At 36.5% G+C, this 16,677-nt stretch overlaps 1 protein-coding gene across 4 annotated transcripts in view; it reads right to left on the bottom strand.

Moving 5' to 3' along the window:
- Window positions 1–11,436, bottom strand: part of arhgap44a (Rho GTPase activating protein 44a) — a 39,453-nt gene extending 28,017 nt beyond the window's left edge. For all 4 annotated transcript variants that reach the window (XM_038302589.1, XM_038302592.1, XM_038302590.1 and 1 more), the window contains exon 1: window positions 11,111–11,436. In XM_038302589.1, the coding sequence (XP_038158517.1) occupies window positions 11,111–11,163 (53 nt within the window). In that variant the 5' untranslated portion in view covers window positions 11,164–11,436. The remainder of the gene's footprint in view (window positions 1–11,110) is intronic.
- Between the last annotated feature and the right edge of the window lie 5,241 nt (window positions 11,437–16,677).

The raw sequence follows: 16,677 nt of genomic DNA, 5'->3' as shown, positions 1-16,677 counted from the left end.
CCTTTACCTAAAGCTCCTGATGATTCAATACATGCAGGAGCCCAGATACAAACACGTGTACGGACATCTTTGAACATTAACACTGATATGCTCAATATGAATAAAGACATTTTCTGTCAATTCGTAGAATAAAAACATTATTTTAAGATTAATTAATTTCTATGCACTTTTCATGAGAATGTCTTGAATTCTCAACAAGATAGCATAGATAATTGCTTAGAATAAAAACATTATATGAGATCAAATCTGAGCAAGAGAATGATTAGCTTCAACACTTTGAATAGCAAACAGTCTTCCCTTGGTAGAAAAATTAACAAAGGGCTACTAAGGATAAAAATCCTAAGGACATCTGGGCTTAAGTGGTAATGATTGTCTGGGAAGAAATGCAGTTGATTCTGTATCTGGGACATTCTGTACGGTTGGAGCCAAAACATCCATCAAAAACACAGCTGACCATTTCAACAGCACATTCTGCATAAAATATTACTAAATATTTCTATCTTGAGACATGTTAATGCTTGACAGCTGCATCTCCTGCCCCTTAGCGCAGTCCATAGTTATGAAAGCCATGACAAACCGAGAGCATGTGGACAAAATGTGAGCAAAATAACTTCTGCGCTCAAAAACATGTTGCATCAAAAGAACTCAAACAATCTGCTGTGAGAAATCTGAGCATTCTTTGAGCAAAAGCAAAGCTGGTGTAAATTTGTTAGTGGTTAATGCAGCTAAAAAGGGTACTCTGTCTGAGGGGAGAGCTATGCTAGATGCATGGCCCTATGTTGCTTGGGGAGGGTAAAGAGGCAGAATGGTGGCCCTGGGCATCAGCAGGGCACCACACAGCCTGGGGCGCTGGCATAAGATTCACATAAAGCTAGGCACACACACAGGCCAACTCACAGCATATCTATGAAAGGAAATACCACTATGTACTTCATAGTTAAAACATTTTCTTTCCACAACATTCCATTGTCATGCAACTAAACACTCAATCGGGTTCCTCCCAAATGACCAAAGCAGAGGAGGCCCTGATGCGATATGAGATTACTTAAACAGAGAAACCCACTTACTGTAGCTGTCCAGCAAACTAGGTCACTGTTTTGTCAAGTATGCAAGAATAACTGTGAGAGAAGCAACACACATGCATACATAAGCAAGCAGTGCATACAGAATATGCACATATGTCCAGAGAGAGAGCAAGAGAGCAAGACAGCCTGCAGCTTTATGCTAAGTTTCACTGCAAACAAAATCAGTCAGTTATCCTAAATAGGTTTATTTATAGTAAATCATTTTAAAATGTTATCTGCATCCAGACTTCATTAGATTTATATCCAAGTTCACACACCTTGCATGTAAACGATGAAATTTAGTCACATTTTCTGTGGAAAACTGCAAAGAAAACTGGTAAACTAAAACTAAGCAAAGTGCAAATTAAAAGCAAATGCTTTATACACCCTCAAGAAAGAATTCTGTTGGTTTGTTTTTTCATTTTTCTGCAAATATCTCTCCAGCTTTGAAAATTGAACATGTGAGTTGGCAAGCAAATGTGATGAAACACGTAATACCAAGTGAGTGTTTCTAGGCAACCAGGCAAAAGAAGTTGCAATCTTTGACTATACAAAGGAGAGGAGTTCTTTTCTAATATAAATAAAATAGCAAACATGGACCGTGGTGATGGAGGTAAGGGGTAAGCAAAACAGGAAATTTATTGGTGTATTAATGCTTCCTGTTTTCAGCAGACTGGCATTCTTAAATGGAAGGAAGTGGGCATGCTTGACAGGGAGTGACCCGTCTTTCTCTGGCAAAAATAACACTCTAGTCCCAAAAAAAATGAATAGTGAGATTTTTTTTACTCAATTTTAGCAAACATTTTTTCATACTAGGTGTTTAAAAAAAGAATTAGATGTGGATCAAACATTGTGCAGCACATGGGGTTTGTGATCCTATTTTGGCAACTGATGCATCTCAAATTTAAATTCCACAGAAAGGTTTGGATAAGTGAACAATTCAATTCCATCAGTGAAACTCCTTTACTTTATACTTTATAGCTTAATTGCTCACATAAGGAATGTACTTCTAAGGCCTCTGATTGGTCAAATCTATATCCGCTCTACACTATGCATATTTCCTTTTTGCTACCTTACCGGCTAGTTTTGTTTGTATGACCGCCATTGTGGAAAACGACTCGTGAAGTTGGACCAGCTAGAAGAGCAAACTGTGAGAAACAATGGTAGTTCATGATGTCCCTCTTGCGTTGTGGGTAGAATACCATAGCGCAGACCACGCTTCAATATTGAGCATAAATCAAAAATATCTACAACAAGCTCACTGCAAAACACTGCTGCGGGGAGTATAACCAACCCTTAACTCTGCCTGGTTTCTCATCACTGCTCATCTGATCTGTCTCCTGCCTCTATTTAAGCTGCTTTCATCCAGTCATCAGGGTCAGATAATCTTGTTCTCTCCACCCAGTGGTGAGAGTGTTTTTATAGTTCCTTGGTGTTTCTGATTTCCTGATCCTGACCTGTTCTGCCTCTCAACAACTGGACCTGTTTGTTCCCATCTGAACTGTTTGCCTGGCCTGGCTTCTGACTCCTGGCCCTCTGAGCCTGCCTGTTCCTGTTCTGTTTGCCTGACCTGGCTTTGGCTGCATTTTCTCTGGGGCTGCAGCATCTGGGACACTCTGGGCGGCACCAGGTTAGTGACTCACACATTCATAATCATCCGCCATGAGATTATCTTGGTCACTAACCTGTGTTTCTCTCCTGCAGAGGTTACTTCCCTAGACACTGCAGCCGCTGCTACTGCAGATCTGTTTGTTTTAATAAACGCTTTTTGAAGTAATCCCACTGTCTGTCTTGCATTGAATACTGGGTCCTCCGTTCTGAGTCATTACAAAAAGAGGATACTAGAAACAAGAGGCAGTTGTTCAGATGGGCTGAATGCCCTTTATAAACAACCTGCAGAAGCATAACTTCAGTACACAAAACTGATACAGACATTCCTGCAAAAACAGTCCAGAATAATTATTAAGTGCCTAATGTGTACTACATAAATAATACAATATTTACATCCTTTTAATGTGTTGATTAAGAGGGTTAAGATTGACCACTATTTGAGGAGTTCCTATAGAGGCCAGGCTGTAAAGAAATGGCTGCACTCAAAGGGAGAAACTGAGCTTTGCTCTGATATTACATCATCTCTCTTTTGTTGGCTATAATAGCTGGCCCCTTCACAAAGGCTCTTTATCACCGCCATTATGCTGTCCCTGAAAGGCACGAAAAGTTATCAACATGGATAATACGGAATATGTTATCAGCTAATTAACACATTGCAATAATTCTGCCTGTAAAACACAACATCATGTTTTTATTATGTTGTTAAAGCTAGTTTTAGAAAGCAATCATAATTTGAAGGCCTTTTTTGTGAGTCTTTTGTAGACAGTAAACTCAGAACTAAGATAAAGAGTAAAAACAAAATCATATCAGCTGTTTATACTGTTTTTTTAATCAGCTATACAATGCAGTAAAGACCACAAAGAAGAGGAGAGAGCAGAGGTACAGAAAGGCTACACAGGCGTTTAGACAAGTTGATCCCTTTCTCTAACCTGCATATGATCAAGCTTTCTTTAGCTTTCAGCCTTGTTTGTTGTTCAGCATGTATGCATTTCAGTTTGGAAGAAAAGATGCAAACAAGCTTCAGCTTATAGATAAAGTAGTTTATTAGCTAACAGTTTTTAATGCCTTCTTTCTTTTGCTTTAACCCTCTATTTAAGATTTTCTGCATGTCGTTTTAACATCTTTAAACAACAATCAAGGTGTCCAGTAATGCATTCCCATAATGCTTGAGACCAATAACGGAATCTTAAGCAAGACGACGCAACCCACAAATTGCGCCCATTTTCTGATAATTGGATTTTGACGTACTGAGCTATTCAGGACTATTCCTAAAGGCAGAAGCACCAAGAATGCATTTATCACATCAGTATTATGAAAGTCATGCTGGATGAGCATGCTAGTGTGTGAGTGAGAATACTAGAGTTTGTTTGAGCTAGAATTGGCGGCAGTCTATTGTCAAATATCCCCGATTGTGGGGAATAACAGGTCCAAATGGGGACGTTCAACAGGTGGTAAATGGTAAAGCTTTCTTCTTTGGGTTGGGGTTAGGTTTAGGACTAGGGTGTGAATTCAGTTTAAGTTAGGGTTAGGTATATGTAGGTAATGGTTAGGATTGCGGTAAGGGTCTGGGTTAGGCAAAATAAAATGAATGTTAGTTAATGAAATGTCCCCTAAAGTCATGCAAACAAAGGCTGTGTGTTTTTCTGACTATTTATTCAACTTTAAAAATTTTACCTCAATTACAACCTAATATTAAGGGAAAAAAATACTTATTTAGAAAAAAACTTTGTTGCATGTGATTTGAGGTGAAAATATGTGAATGCTGATTAACTACATATTGGGATCACAAATATGTGTCTGCCTTGTGTTTAATACAATCTAAAAAGAAATCTAAAATACTTAATTGATCCCAAATGGAAGTGAACTGTTGTAACTCATGGGTATTGTTCAACAAGTTGCGGTATATGGTGAATGGCAGGAAGAATCTCCTGTAATGATATGTCTTGAATTGGAACTGGAAAAGTCTTTGAAGATACTCTGTTGATGTTCAACAGTCTTCTTTAGAAGATGCTAGCAGTTGGCCATAATGTTCTTTATTTTAGTAATAATGACTCTCTCTTCCCAGCCCAGGGTCTTTCTGCATGGAGTTTGCATGTTCTCCCTGAGCATGGATGGGTTCTCTCGGGGTACTCAGGCTTCCTCCCACAGTCCAAAAACATGACTGTTAGGTTAATTGGCTTCTCCAAATTCTCCTTAGGTGTGAGTGTGTATGGAAATGGTTGCTTTTCCTGTTTGTTTTCTGTGTTGCCGTGCGATGGCCTGGTGACCTTTCCAGGGTGTACCCCGCCTCTCGCCCATTGACAGCTGGAGATAAGGACCAGCACCCCTTGCGACCCCACTTGGGATTAAGAGTGTTAGAAGATGGATAGATGGATGGATGGATAACTCTCTCTGAAATCATCTCCAGCAGTTCTAAAACAGTTGCCAAAACAGATCTCTCCTTCTTTAACACCTTGTTAGACTTAATTTATGTAAGATTCTCTGCTGCTGTTACAACAGCATAGGAGTTTTACCTGCAGGAGACTTATAGAAGATAATCATCTCCCTTGTTTTGTTTACATTCGGGATCAAATTATTTTTTTCCGCACCTCGTACCAAGCCTCCTGTGGTCAGCTTCTTGTCCTTTATTGAGGCACCAACTAACTACAGATTCATCTGAGTATTTCTGTAGATGATGTCTTGCACTGAAGCTGGAACTGTACAGAGTAAATAGAAATGGGGTGAGGACCCCTCTGTGCTCCTTCAGTGCAGACTACCTATTTAGATAATTGACCCTTTAGTCTCACAGTTGTCTGTTTGTCAGGCAGTCTTCGATCCAGGTGATTGTTCATGCCTCCAACTGAGTGTTCTGGAGTTTCTGATGAAGGAAGTCAGGCTGAATTGTGTTAAATGCACTGGAGAATTCAAAGAACATGATCAGTGCTGTCTGCCTTCTCTAGATAAAAGTGGATTTGTTAAAGCAGGTGTATGATGGTATTTTCCGTTTCAATTTCGTGAAAATTGCAGGTTGTCGTGATAGCTGTTTGTTTGCTTGCAATTTCATTTCTCTGTAATTGTGACAGTGTAACGATAATTGAAAGCTGGAAAAAAAAAAAAGCATGCAATCTTCTTCATCCCTGACCACACATCTCTAATATTTTGTTTTGCTGGAGCTTGCTCTCCAGTTTCTTCCTGTACACTTCTCATAACTCCTGACTCTCTTCCCGAAGATTCTGGTTTTCTCGTTTGGCAGTTCCTGCTGTTCAGTGGTGATCATGTTATTATTACTGTGGAACTAAGGTGGAATGTGAACAGTTACCCTATGACCCCAGAAAACTATCTGGGCAAAAAATATGGACAAACCAACAGTTCAATATCTGAGCTACAGAAACAAATAAGATGTGCTGGATGACCCCATTTCTGGCTTGTTTTCTAAATATCTCACATTGCCACAATGAATGATGGAAGCAACAGCTTCAATTTCCTGCTCCTCTCTTTCTCCTTTCTCTTGCTCAGAATCCTCTGCACCTCCTTTTGAATTCAATTGGTGCTTGTGTAAGTAGTAAAATTATTACTTTCGTTATTTTTGAATCTTTAATGACTGCAAAAAAAAAAAAAAAAAAACTTACTATGGTTACTATTGTTAAAGATCAGAAAAAAAAATTTCAAAAATAAAAAGAAACTGCAAACATCCTTTCAGTCGCACAACTTCTAAAACCAGAGGAGAAAAAACATGAGATAAAAAGAGTTGATCCACAACCAGAGGAAATTAAAGTAAGTTCTTAAAAAGAATATCAGAATCATGCTAGCACAGCAACTCCAACATACACTTCACCCTAAGCAACGAAATTTTAGATTAATCGTGTATAAGATAAATTACTTTTAAGGCCTTTCCATAGATCTGATATTATATCATATGTAACATGATCTAAAGCTCTGAGAAAACATGTATATAAAACATTTATAATACAGTTAGGGCATTTGCTTGAAAGTTAGGCTCTTCTTGTACTAGTTATCCGGAAAAAATGTTCATCTCATGCTGCACTCTGCAGATGCTCTGTCTGCAATACGGAAAATTCAGACAGCTTACCATAAATGGGTGATAAACAGGTGATCCTACAAGGATAAACTCTATAGAAAATGGCAAAATTGATAATAGTCAATGGTATCTCATATTTACAGAGTAACCTTGAAATCTATAATGATAGATTTATAATTGATCCTCTTTCATTTTAAATGTTATTCATTACCTCATAATTTATATTTTACTATTGAGTGAAGATCTAGTATTTTGGAGACCTTTTGGATACCACCAGAAATAAGAGTTATTTTGTCTGTAGGTACTTATGATTAAGAAAACACAATTTGAAGAAAAACCCTGCTCTTGTAGGTAAATCTAGGACTTGAAAATAAAACAAACTAAATAAGCAACTAATTTGGATTTTAAAGAAAATATTCACATTGCTCACATTTTTTCAGGTGCCAGAGTAATTTAACTAATTTAAAGCCATTAAAAGTAGAACCAAAGATGATTTTTGTGTTTAAGTTTTGTCTTATCATAAATTTTCAAAGTCACCATGTAGGGCTGAAACCACATATTAAATTTCACTGATAAAAAACCAGACATTTTTCTCATACTGTCTGATATTAAATCAGATTAAACTTTTCTTGTCTTTGTTAGTTAAGATTATAATATTTATATTACATTATAAGTCAGTCTTTTACCGACCTGGACTGAAATAGCACTTAAAAGAGTGGTCATTAACATAAAATTCCAGGTAAATATTTGCAAATGCACTTAGAGACAAAGAACCTTGAATATGGAGATTTGTTCTGTGCTTTTATGAAAGTAAATGATGTGACTGTTCCTTTATTACATTTTGAAGAAACAGGCGTAAGCTTGCATGTAAGGAAATCTTAAAGATGACTAGGACTGAAACCAACAATTATCTTGCTAAATGAATAATCTGTTGATTATTTTTTCAATTAATTGTTTAATAATCGTTTAGCAAGATTCCTTATAGAAGATTTTTTACAGATTAAAACCAGGTTAAACTTAAAATTTTCCATTTGAGGTGTTCTGGGTAGAGCATATTGACAGATAAAAAACATGTTTTAATCTTAAATGCTAAATATGTATTTTTAACAATATTGGTATAATTAGTTAGCTCTAAATAGGTCGCTCTGTCAGCTAAAGGCATGTTTTAGAGTCTATATTCCAGTTAATAATTAATCGATTACTGAATTAGTTGACAATTATTTCAATAATCAATTAATCTGATTAATTGTTTCAGCCAGGAAAGAGAAACTTGTGAAAGAATGGCCAAAAAGTTTGATTGAAATCTTTCTGTGTAAAAAACATTTCTACAACATTCTATAAAGTAGTATGTTGACTTACTACTTTGGAAAAGCAAAAACTAATTCTGGCTCAAAATTTTCAACCCATTTAGGAAATATATGTAATCTATTGGAACAATAACCAAAAATAGAAAAAGAGAAAACACAAAATCACCCAAAAGAAAAAGAATTGTAGTCCACTGTAATGTCGGAAGAAGAATCTTAATGTCTTTTTCTATAGTTTGTCTAAATATCTGCTTTCACTGCTTTAAAAGGCCTCCTGTGTGGGGCTTACGTAGACCTAAATAGGACTCTGAGATAGGAACAGTGAAATAGGTCAAGATAAATGGAGGGTAAGAGCTGTCTGAAGCAGTGTAATACAACGCTTGTTCAGTCTGTATGCTTGAGGACATAATAAAGTCAATGTCTTCCATTGGAATTTTGAAAGTAAAATATATATATATAGAAATGAAAGCAATAATTTTCTTAGACTTAAACACGTTCCAGTCCCTCTTACATGGCAATACCATGAAAGCTGGTTTTTCCCTAAAAAATTGTTTTGCAGAGGTAATAAGTAGAACTAATGACCAAATAACATGGGTGCAGAAAAAGCAGCAAGCACATTTAGAGTCAGAGTGCTGCTGATACAGCACACCTGAGCACCAACCCACTCCACTAGATGGAGACCTTTACTTTCTGCAATATATGAAACAGATAGCAGTAAAGTCTGTAAGATATTATTCATATATTTTACATGCTGTCTCATGAATAGAAGTAATATTATTAGACATACGTAACTAATCCATCAATAAAAATGTTGGAATCTTATGTTGGAAAACACATATTTTTAACCTGAGCTGGATGAAAAGACAATGAGAGCTGCACGGCAATGATCACTTAGACTGTTCAAGTTTAAAATGATTAGAAGCAGAAAACAGCACAGAAGTCGTGCCACAGTCTGAGACGGTTCAAGTCTGAGTCAGCAAGAACATTAAATCAGAATATAAAATCATTACCTTGCTGTTATGATGTCCTGATGTGTTTTCATTCTCTGTTGCTGATAGTTTTAAAATCCTGACAGAAAATCTAAAATGTAAATCATACAGGCACTATAGCAAAGTAGAAAAATAACTTGTGGAAAATGAGCAGAAATACAGCAGAGATGCAGCATCATGCGGATTTTTGAAGTGTGAAAGCTTACATTAAAATGCCTGATTAATCTGCAAAGGGACATTTTTCCCACCCACTGATTCAACACTTAAACAGCCTGCTGAATGTGGGTGCAACGACACATGAACCCCTGCATGCATTTGCTGAAAAACACTGCTCCAACTTTAAAACGTACCATGCAAACATACTTAGTGGATGACATTTTGATGGCCTTTTACCCTTCATGGTAAAAAACAAACAAAAAAACAGTAACAATAACTGTAATTCAGCTTCAATTCATCATCCATCAGGTGCAGTTGGACGTAAAAGATTTTGTAATAAATTACTCCCATCAATATTACAAAGCACCCCATGTTGCTGTGCTTTAATTCAACATTAATATGTCACCTTAATGTTATTTACAGAGCTATTATTTTAATGAGAGGGATCACTTGAGTAGGCCTATACATGTTTTAATCTTCCAAAAAAAGGAAAAAGGAGTATAAACATCGCCTTTAGATGTTGTGCATTTGGTATAATGGATGTGATTTCATGTCAGTACAAATAAAGCTGTTTGCTGACGACACAACTTTGTCAGAGAAGGTTAGTGAAAGAAAGAGCATGTTGGAAATCAAGAAATGCAGCAGGCATGTGCAAGATCAGTTGTGTACTCCACAGATCTTGCATCAAGATAAGAGGTCCCAATAAACTACAGTTGAAAGGCGAATAAGTTCAAGGGGTGTTATACCTCAGTTTTTTTGTCAAAAAAACAAACCCACACATGAAATCCTCAAACCTGGATGTCTACATATATCTAGAAGAGTGCCTGAACACACCTGACTCAAATGTTAGTTCATTAGCAGAGCTCTGTAGCACTTGACAGCGTGCTATTAGAGCAGTTGGATGGAAAGGTGTAGGCCAAGGGACACATTTAAAAGTTGCAGCACCGGCCCCTGAAGAATTGAGTTTGTCTGGGATCAGATGCACACACTGAATGGTGCAGGAATCCTTAGACTGCAGCAAACAAAATCCAATCACACCAAAGGCTGACTAACATACACAGCATAAACAAAGCACTGTGATGTAGCTCTCTGCTCTTCAGAGAGCCTTTCACTCAAACAACCTTGTAGTAATAATGAGCAAACCCTCTGGTTCTAATCCCCCTGTGCTGAGCAGAAAACACCTTCTGGCCAAGTGCTGCTTGACAAGCTGCTCTCCTTGCGCGCAGAGGAAAGGGGAGGGAGCTGATAAGCCCAGTAGACTTGTCTAAAAGGTCACAACACATCCATTCCTGAACACAGGAGGGAGTTTTAGAGAAACCTATAAGCTCTAATATGGAAATAATTCAAATATTGATGTGTTAAGCTTAAAAAGGTACATTGCTCTCCAAAAGGAGCAATACCAAAATCCCGCTCACGTCTAGAAAAGCAGGTGATTGATCCACACTGAGGTGTTTCCCTCTTCTCAGCCCATTTTGCTGCGTTAAGACAACATTGCGCCTTTTCTCCATTTTTCTCCGTCACGTTGCAGCCCTCAGCCCTATCCATCAGAATCATGGTCACCTATTGACAGGTTCGGTGACAGGCAGAAGCGTTTAACGCAGCATAATCCTCTCAATGTGATTTTCAGAGCTGATACGATGCTTTAAAAACAGGGACGCCTCGGTGAGGCTGACTGCGTTCAAGCGATGGTCTATTTTTAATGTGTTTCGTGGGCAGGTTGGAGCTGCTGGGGCAATGCGCCTGCCTGCACGCTGCCTATGCGGTAGCATGTTCCATTGGATATTACGCATAGAGGAACCAAGGTGTTGGCATTTACTTGTGCTCCCTATAATTAGCAGTCTGTTATATATTACATGTATACATTAATTAGATCAGATTTGCCTGGAATTTAATAAAAACGGGGACATAAAGGGAGGGGATCTGTTTTAATTTCACTTGGCCAATGGAGAACTGAGAGGTTTTGCTTACCTTCCCACCGTTTGGTTGGCGAGCTGTCGCATTCGATTAAACTGCTTCTTCATCTTGTATTTTTATTTTTTTTGCGTTAACACCTATGTGAGGAAATATTCCGCATTATTTCTCTTAGCGCGGTCCGTCCTCTAAAGAGGCGCAGCACAAAATCCTCTCTTCCATAATTTCCGTCCGTCATCGCAAACAAACGAGCACCCTGTCCTATCCCACGATTACATTTTTTATTATATATTTCTATTTCTCCACATCATTTTTTTTTGTGTGTCCTGCTGCCTGCGCAGGGATGCTGGAGCGATTCACGGGGGATGCACACGCATAGGCTGGGGGCGACAGCCGTGACAAGAAGCGGCTGCGCAGCAAAGCACTATGGGAAATGTAGTAAGAAATCTAAAGCTGTAGAATTAAATCCTCTAATTACTCTTTGATAGTAAATATACTTTTTTCATTATAATAATGATAATATTAATAAAAATACACTGATGCTTAGATCATCTAACCCCCTTTTCATACCATATTGCCAAAGCACACTTGGATCACGCCAAAACACTGAATTACTTCACTTCTGCATATCTATAAAGAATGATGTGAAATTTGACTTGCCTCCAGAGTCCTGACCTCATCCTTACAAAACACATTTTGGATGAAAAAGGGCGGATCCTGATATTCATCTTTCCCTGTGATGTTTACATCATATTTCAACTTTAGCAGGATCCATCAACAAACTGAACCTTGTAAAATGATAGGATGTCATCAAAGCTAATGAACACGTACAAGTAGGCAAATAAATAAATAAATAAATAAATAAATAAATAAATAAATAAATAAATAAATAAATAAATAAATAAATAAAATACTTTTGGCTTCATTATCTCCACATAATTAGGCTGGCAGAGTTTGTGTTTTACAGTTTAAACCAATCTGGAATGTAGTATCTCCATCTAGTGGCATTAACCCGTTAATGCAGTTACTGTTTTAAATTATTCCACTCAGAACCATTATATTAGATCAGACACATTACATTCTCACAGGTTATCAAAAGCTTAAGATAATACGTGGGTTCTTCTTAAAAAATACATTAACATTTAAAAAAAAACGTACACGGTTGTGTAAATCCATCTTAAACTGTAATTGGGTTTCCCTTCCTCTTTGTAATTAGTAGTTTAGTTTAGTTGAGTTTTACTAGTTTTGGTTAAGAGTGTTACGGTGAAATATGTTTAACTTGGAGCTATTATTTTTGATAAGCTCTTATATTTTAAACAGAAGTTGTGGTGAATTTATTCCATGTATGTGCAAAATTAACTGTTTGACCATGATTAGTGCTCGAATCAGTCTTTCATTTATTGTTCCAACACACAGCTAGAAGGGCATGTGTTCATAAACAATATATAACAGCCCAAATAATATCTGATTAAATAAGATATTTTACCACCCCATACCAGGGGGGAGGCAATAAACATCTTAAAGTATCAGAAATATAAATTCCCAGCTGGCTGGGAATAGAATTGAATATAAAATCCCAACATTAATGTGACATCCTACCTGGGTGGGCATTGAACATAAAATCACAAAAACACTGTATTAAGCATATATGACCCTCTGGGGAGGGTGGTAGAGACAAGGACACTTAACGAACTGCTAGACATTATGAACAATGCCAGCCACCTTCTGCACATTGTCTTCACCACCCAGAGGAGCCTGATCAGTGGGAGATTGCATCTCCCCAAATGAAGGACCAAAGCATTTCCTATTGTCACTCGTGCAATATTCTACTCTCTCACTGTGCAATAACACATGCCAACTACTGTGTAGCCTTCAGTGTGTGAGTGTTTGCGTAAATGGGTGAATGAATGTAGTGTAAAGCACTTTGGTCAAGTCTCCTGACTTGAATAAAGGCGCTATATAAGTACATGCCATTTACCATAGCCTGTGTAATGTTTTACTTATTTTATAAGGTCAGTACATATCTGCAGTACAAGTACAATAATCCAAGTTAACTACTGTGTAGTCTTCCCTTAACTCTCTATTGTGCAGATATTTTTATATCTAAGGGAAATTACAACTTTTTTTTATGCTTTGTTGTACTATATGCACTATTTCTATTTGTCTCCTGTATAAAAAAAAAAAAAACAAACTTTAATGACATCTTGCTTTAACTCTTTTTACTCTATATAAGCTACTGGAACCAGAATTTCCCTGAAGGAGTAATCCCAAGGGATAAATAAAGTTGAGTCTAAGTCTATAGTGATTATTTATGGGAGCCTTATTGTTACCTTTTAACAGGTTAATGGATGGCTGAGAGTAACATGGAACTCCCTGCCCACACACAGGCTGATGGTTTGGTATATTATATATAAATCAGTAATTACTACTGATTGTTTAACTAAATGAGAGTACCTGATACCTCAACTCCAAGGCTTCTGTTGGATTCAGTATTCCATCAGAATGAAAGAACTCAGGAAAACGCATTTCCTTAATGCCGCTTTGAATTGACTTGAAAAATTATTTTTAAAAAACAACTAAGTTCTTGAATCTAAAACATTAAGGAAAATATTTGGATTGCCTGTTTCTGCTTTTCATTTTCATTGATCTTTTTGTATTTCAGATCTCAGGGTTGATTTGATTGTGTGAATTGTTCTGATGGTATGCTTTAACATACATCTCTGTTATAAACAAATCACTTTTAAAGAAATCTCATGTAATAACACAATTACCTGCATAAATAATTAGGTAAAACTTGTTATAAATATTAATGATTATTTATGAATGTTTATTACTTTTGCAATTAACGGTAATTTGGTAAATTAGATGTACTTTTTAGGAAGATTTCGCATTAACTAAGAAAAATTAACCCCTAGTAAATATTTTATAAGATATTAAATTACATTTTTACCAATAAATGTTCAGTAAAACAATAGAAAGTGCTGAAATAAAATTAACATCGAAATCTAAAATCAACATAAAAAAAAATCTGAAACACTTCACAATAGGAAATTTATTAATTATTATCTTTTGTTTGTTTTTATTTTGGCTACCTTAAAAAACAAAAAGCAAACAAAAAGTGGCTATGCAATTTATTTTGTGTAGAAGGCTTTGCTTTTATTGAAAATGTCCAGAAGAGGTCAGCCTTCTCTCTTCAAAACATTCTAAATGCAGGAAAAGCTAATTTTTCCTTTTCAAAGTATAATTCTTCACTTGGTCTCTCTGATATTACTCTCTATACTATCATAAATATTTGATATCTTATAATTATAAATAATGTTTATTAATATAACATGTCATGCTATCTTCTCAAGGTTGCATTCTCTCTGACTAAATAAAGAAAAGCAAGGCTGATTAGCAAAAATATATCTATATATATATATATATATATATATATATATATATATATATATATATATATATATATATATATAGAAAAAATTGCGGTATATATATATATATATATATATATATATATATATACCGCAATTTTTTTTAGTATAGACAAATATATATGTTTAAAAAGATTAGCAAAACAATAACAAATTCAAAATGTAATGTTTAAAAAGCTACCTATTTGATTACTTTATATTTTATGTATAAAGCGTATTTACATTGCTTTATAAGTTTCCATCTTTAGTTAATTAATCACAACTTTTAATGATTAAGTTTCTCTTTTCAAAGGTGAAACACTAATTAATATAATTATGTCTGTTTTGTCATTAGAACTGCAGTCAGAATGCTACAAGAAACTTTTTGGTCAAGCATGTTTAACTCAATTTGCCACCGCCTGAACTGTGATCAGTAGAGAATACCTCCAAACCCAATTCAGAGGCCATGCCCTCTAGCTCGCTGTCATGAGTCCCTAATGGACCAACAGGTGGGCCGCACACTGAAGCCATAAGGTTTCAGTGGCCTCAGGGGGTAAATGATACAGAGCAATGACTGTTTCTGCCCTCATTAATCTCCTAAAGCTGGAAATTGAGAGGGGCAGGGGGTACCTTCAGCCTTGATCTCAACCCCTGGACCTTGTCAGATCATTTATTTTCATTAGTCCTCACTCGGGATGAACTGGTCAGTCCCAGTCGAGACATTCACCCTGCCCCCTTAAGTAGGGATGATTTCTGCACATATCTCTCGGGGGCTTCTTCAACTAAGCCCAGCCTCTGAAACATATAGCTCCCATCCAGGTTCAACCCTTGAAGCTGCTCTGTACTATCAACTGTTTGCCAATTTGTATGAAGAAAAAAATACTGGGTTGAAGTTATGATAGAAGACGATGCTGGTTAGCATTTTAGCACAGCTGCCAGAGTGAAGCTCTGATGTACATAAGCTGTTTGCACCACAATGCAGGAAAATAGGATTGCAGTAAATATCTTTATCTGGTCTCAAACTGTTTTTAAAACTAGCTTAAGTAATTGAATGTTTCCCGTACTCTAATTCTTATTTGCTGGGGAGCTTGTGGCTAATTGGATCCCAATTTGCCTAATGAAGCACGTGCACAGGTCATAGCCTTTCCTTCCAGTGACCCTTGACTGCTACTGATATGACACAGGGGTTAGTGCTGCAGGTCACTGTCTGCACCTACTAACCTGAATGTTTTTAATGGGCTTTCTTTAGAGCAACAGTAGCATTGAAGCAGTTGTTCACGCTGATGTGTGATAGTTCTGCTCTAAACTAAATGGGAAGCATCTGACAAAAAGTTATAAGCTCTGCTTAAGCATCGCCTAGTCAACAAAGGGAAGATTGGTGGGGTGGTCACCTCACGCTTGTGCTTTATCTTCAAACACATAGCATCATATTACCCAGATCAATGACTTTAGGGGCAAGGTGTGGTTACCACAAGGCTTTGGTCTGTCATTAAGAAAAATCAGCTTTTTAACCAAGGAAGTATGTGCAGTGGAGCTTGTAAACACTTTGATTTTTTTTTTTTTTTTTTTAGAAGTTGCTATAAAGATAAGCAAAAAGTTCAATGCATTTATCTGGAAAGTTTTTAAAAGAGAAGCACAGAGTTTTGTATATTTATTAAGTGAAATGAAAATGATTTATGGTATGATGAGCAAAAACCAATGTAATCTTCATTTTTATTCCTCCAAATAACTACCTTCCCCTAGTCAAAGAACCATCCAATGAAATCCCAGGAACTTCTCACTTAAGTTTAATGTGATGTGCAAAAGATTAAGAGGTCTATATAGTTTTGAAAGACACCATGTATAAATATTCAACCTCTCAGTTAAAAGCAATTTCTTACATTCTTATTTCCTAAGAATTAATTTTGTAAAACAAAGTTCTACATAGGCAGTAACAACAAGAACATTTTAAGTGATACTGGGAGATGAAACCAGACTCAGCTTGTTTTTTAAGAGTTTTCTGGAGCCAAAATAAGCCTCAGCAACTCTAGGGTCAGTCCTAATTTAAACATTGTGACATCTGAGGGACAGAGGTAATATAGGTCTAAACTAAAGGGACTGCTTTTAACGTGCATAAAGTGGCACAAAATGATGGTTATTACAAACACTCCTCAGACAGACTAAATGCAGGTTTGCCCGCTAACTGAGCTAAAGTTTAACAAAACAAACTGGTTA

Source organism: Cyprinodon tularosa, unplaced genomic scaffold, assembly GCF_016077235.1.
Source record: "Cyprinodon tularosa strain WSP-4 unplaced genomic scaffold, ASM1607723v1 ctg495, whole genome shotgun sequence".
Taxonomy (NCBI): Eukaryota; Metazoa; Chordata; class Actinopteri; order Cyprinodontiformes; family Cyprinodontidae; genus Cyprinodon; species Cyprinodon tularosa.
Note: the sequence above shows the minus strand (reverse complement) of the source record. Positions and strands in the feature narration are given on the sequence as shown.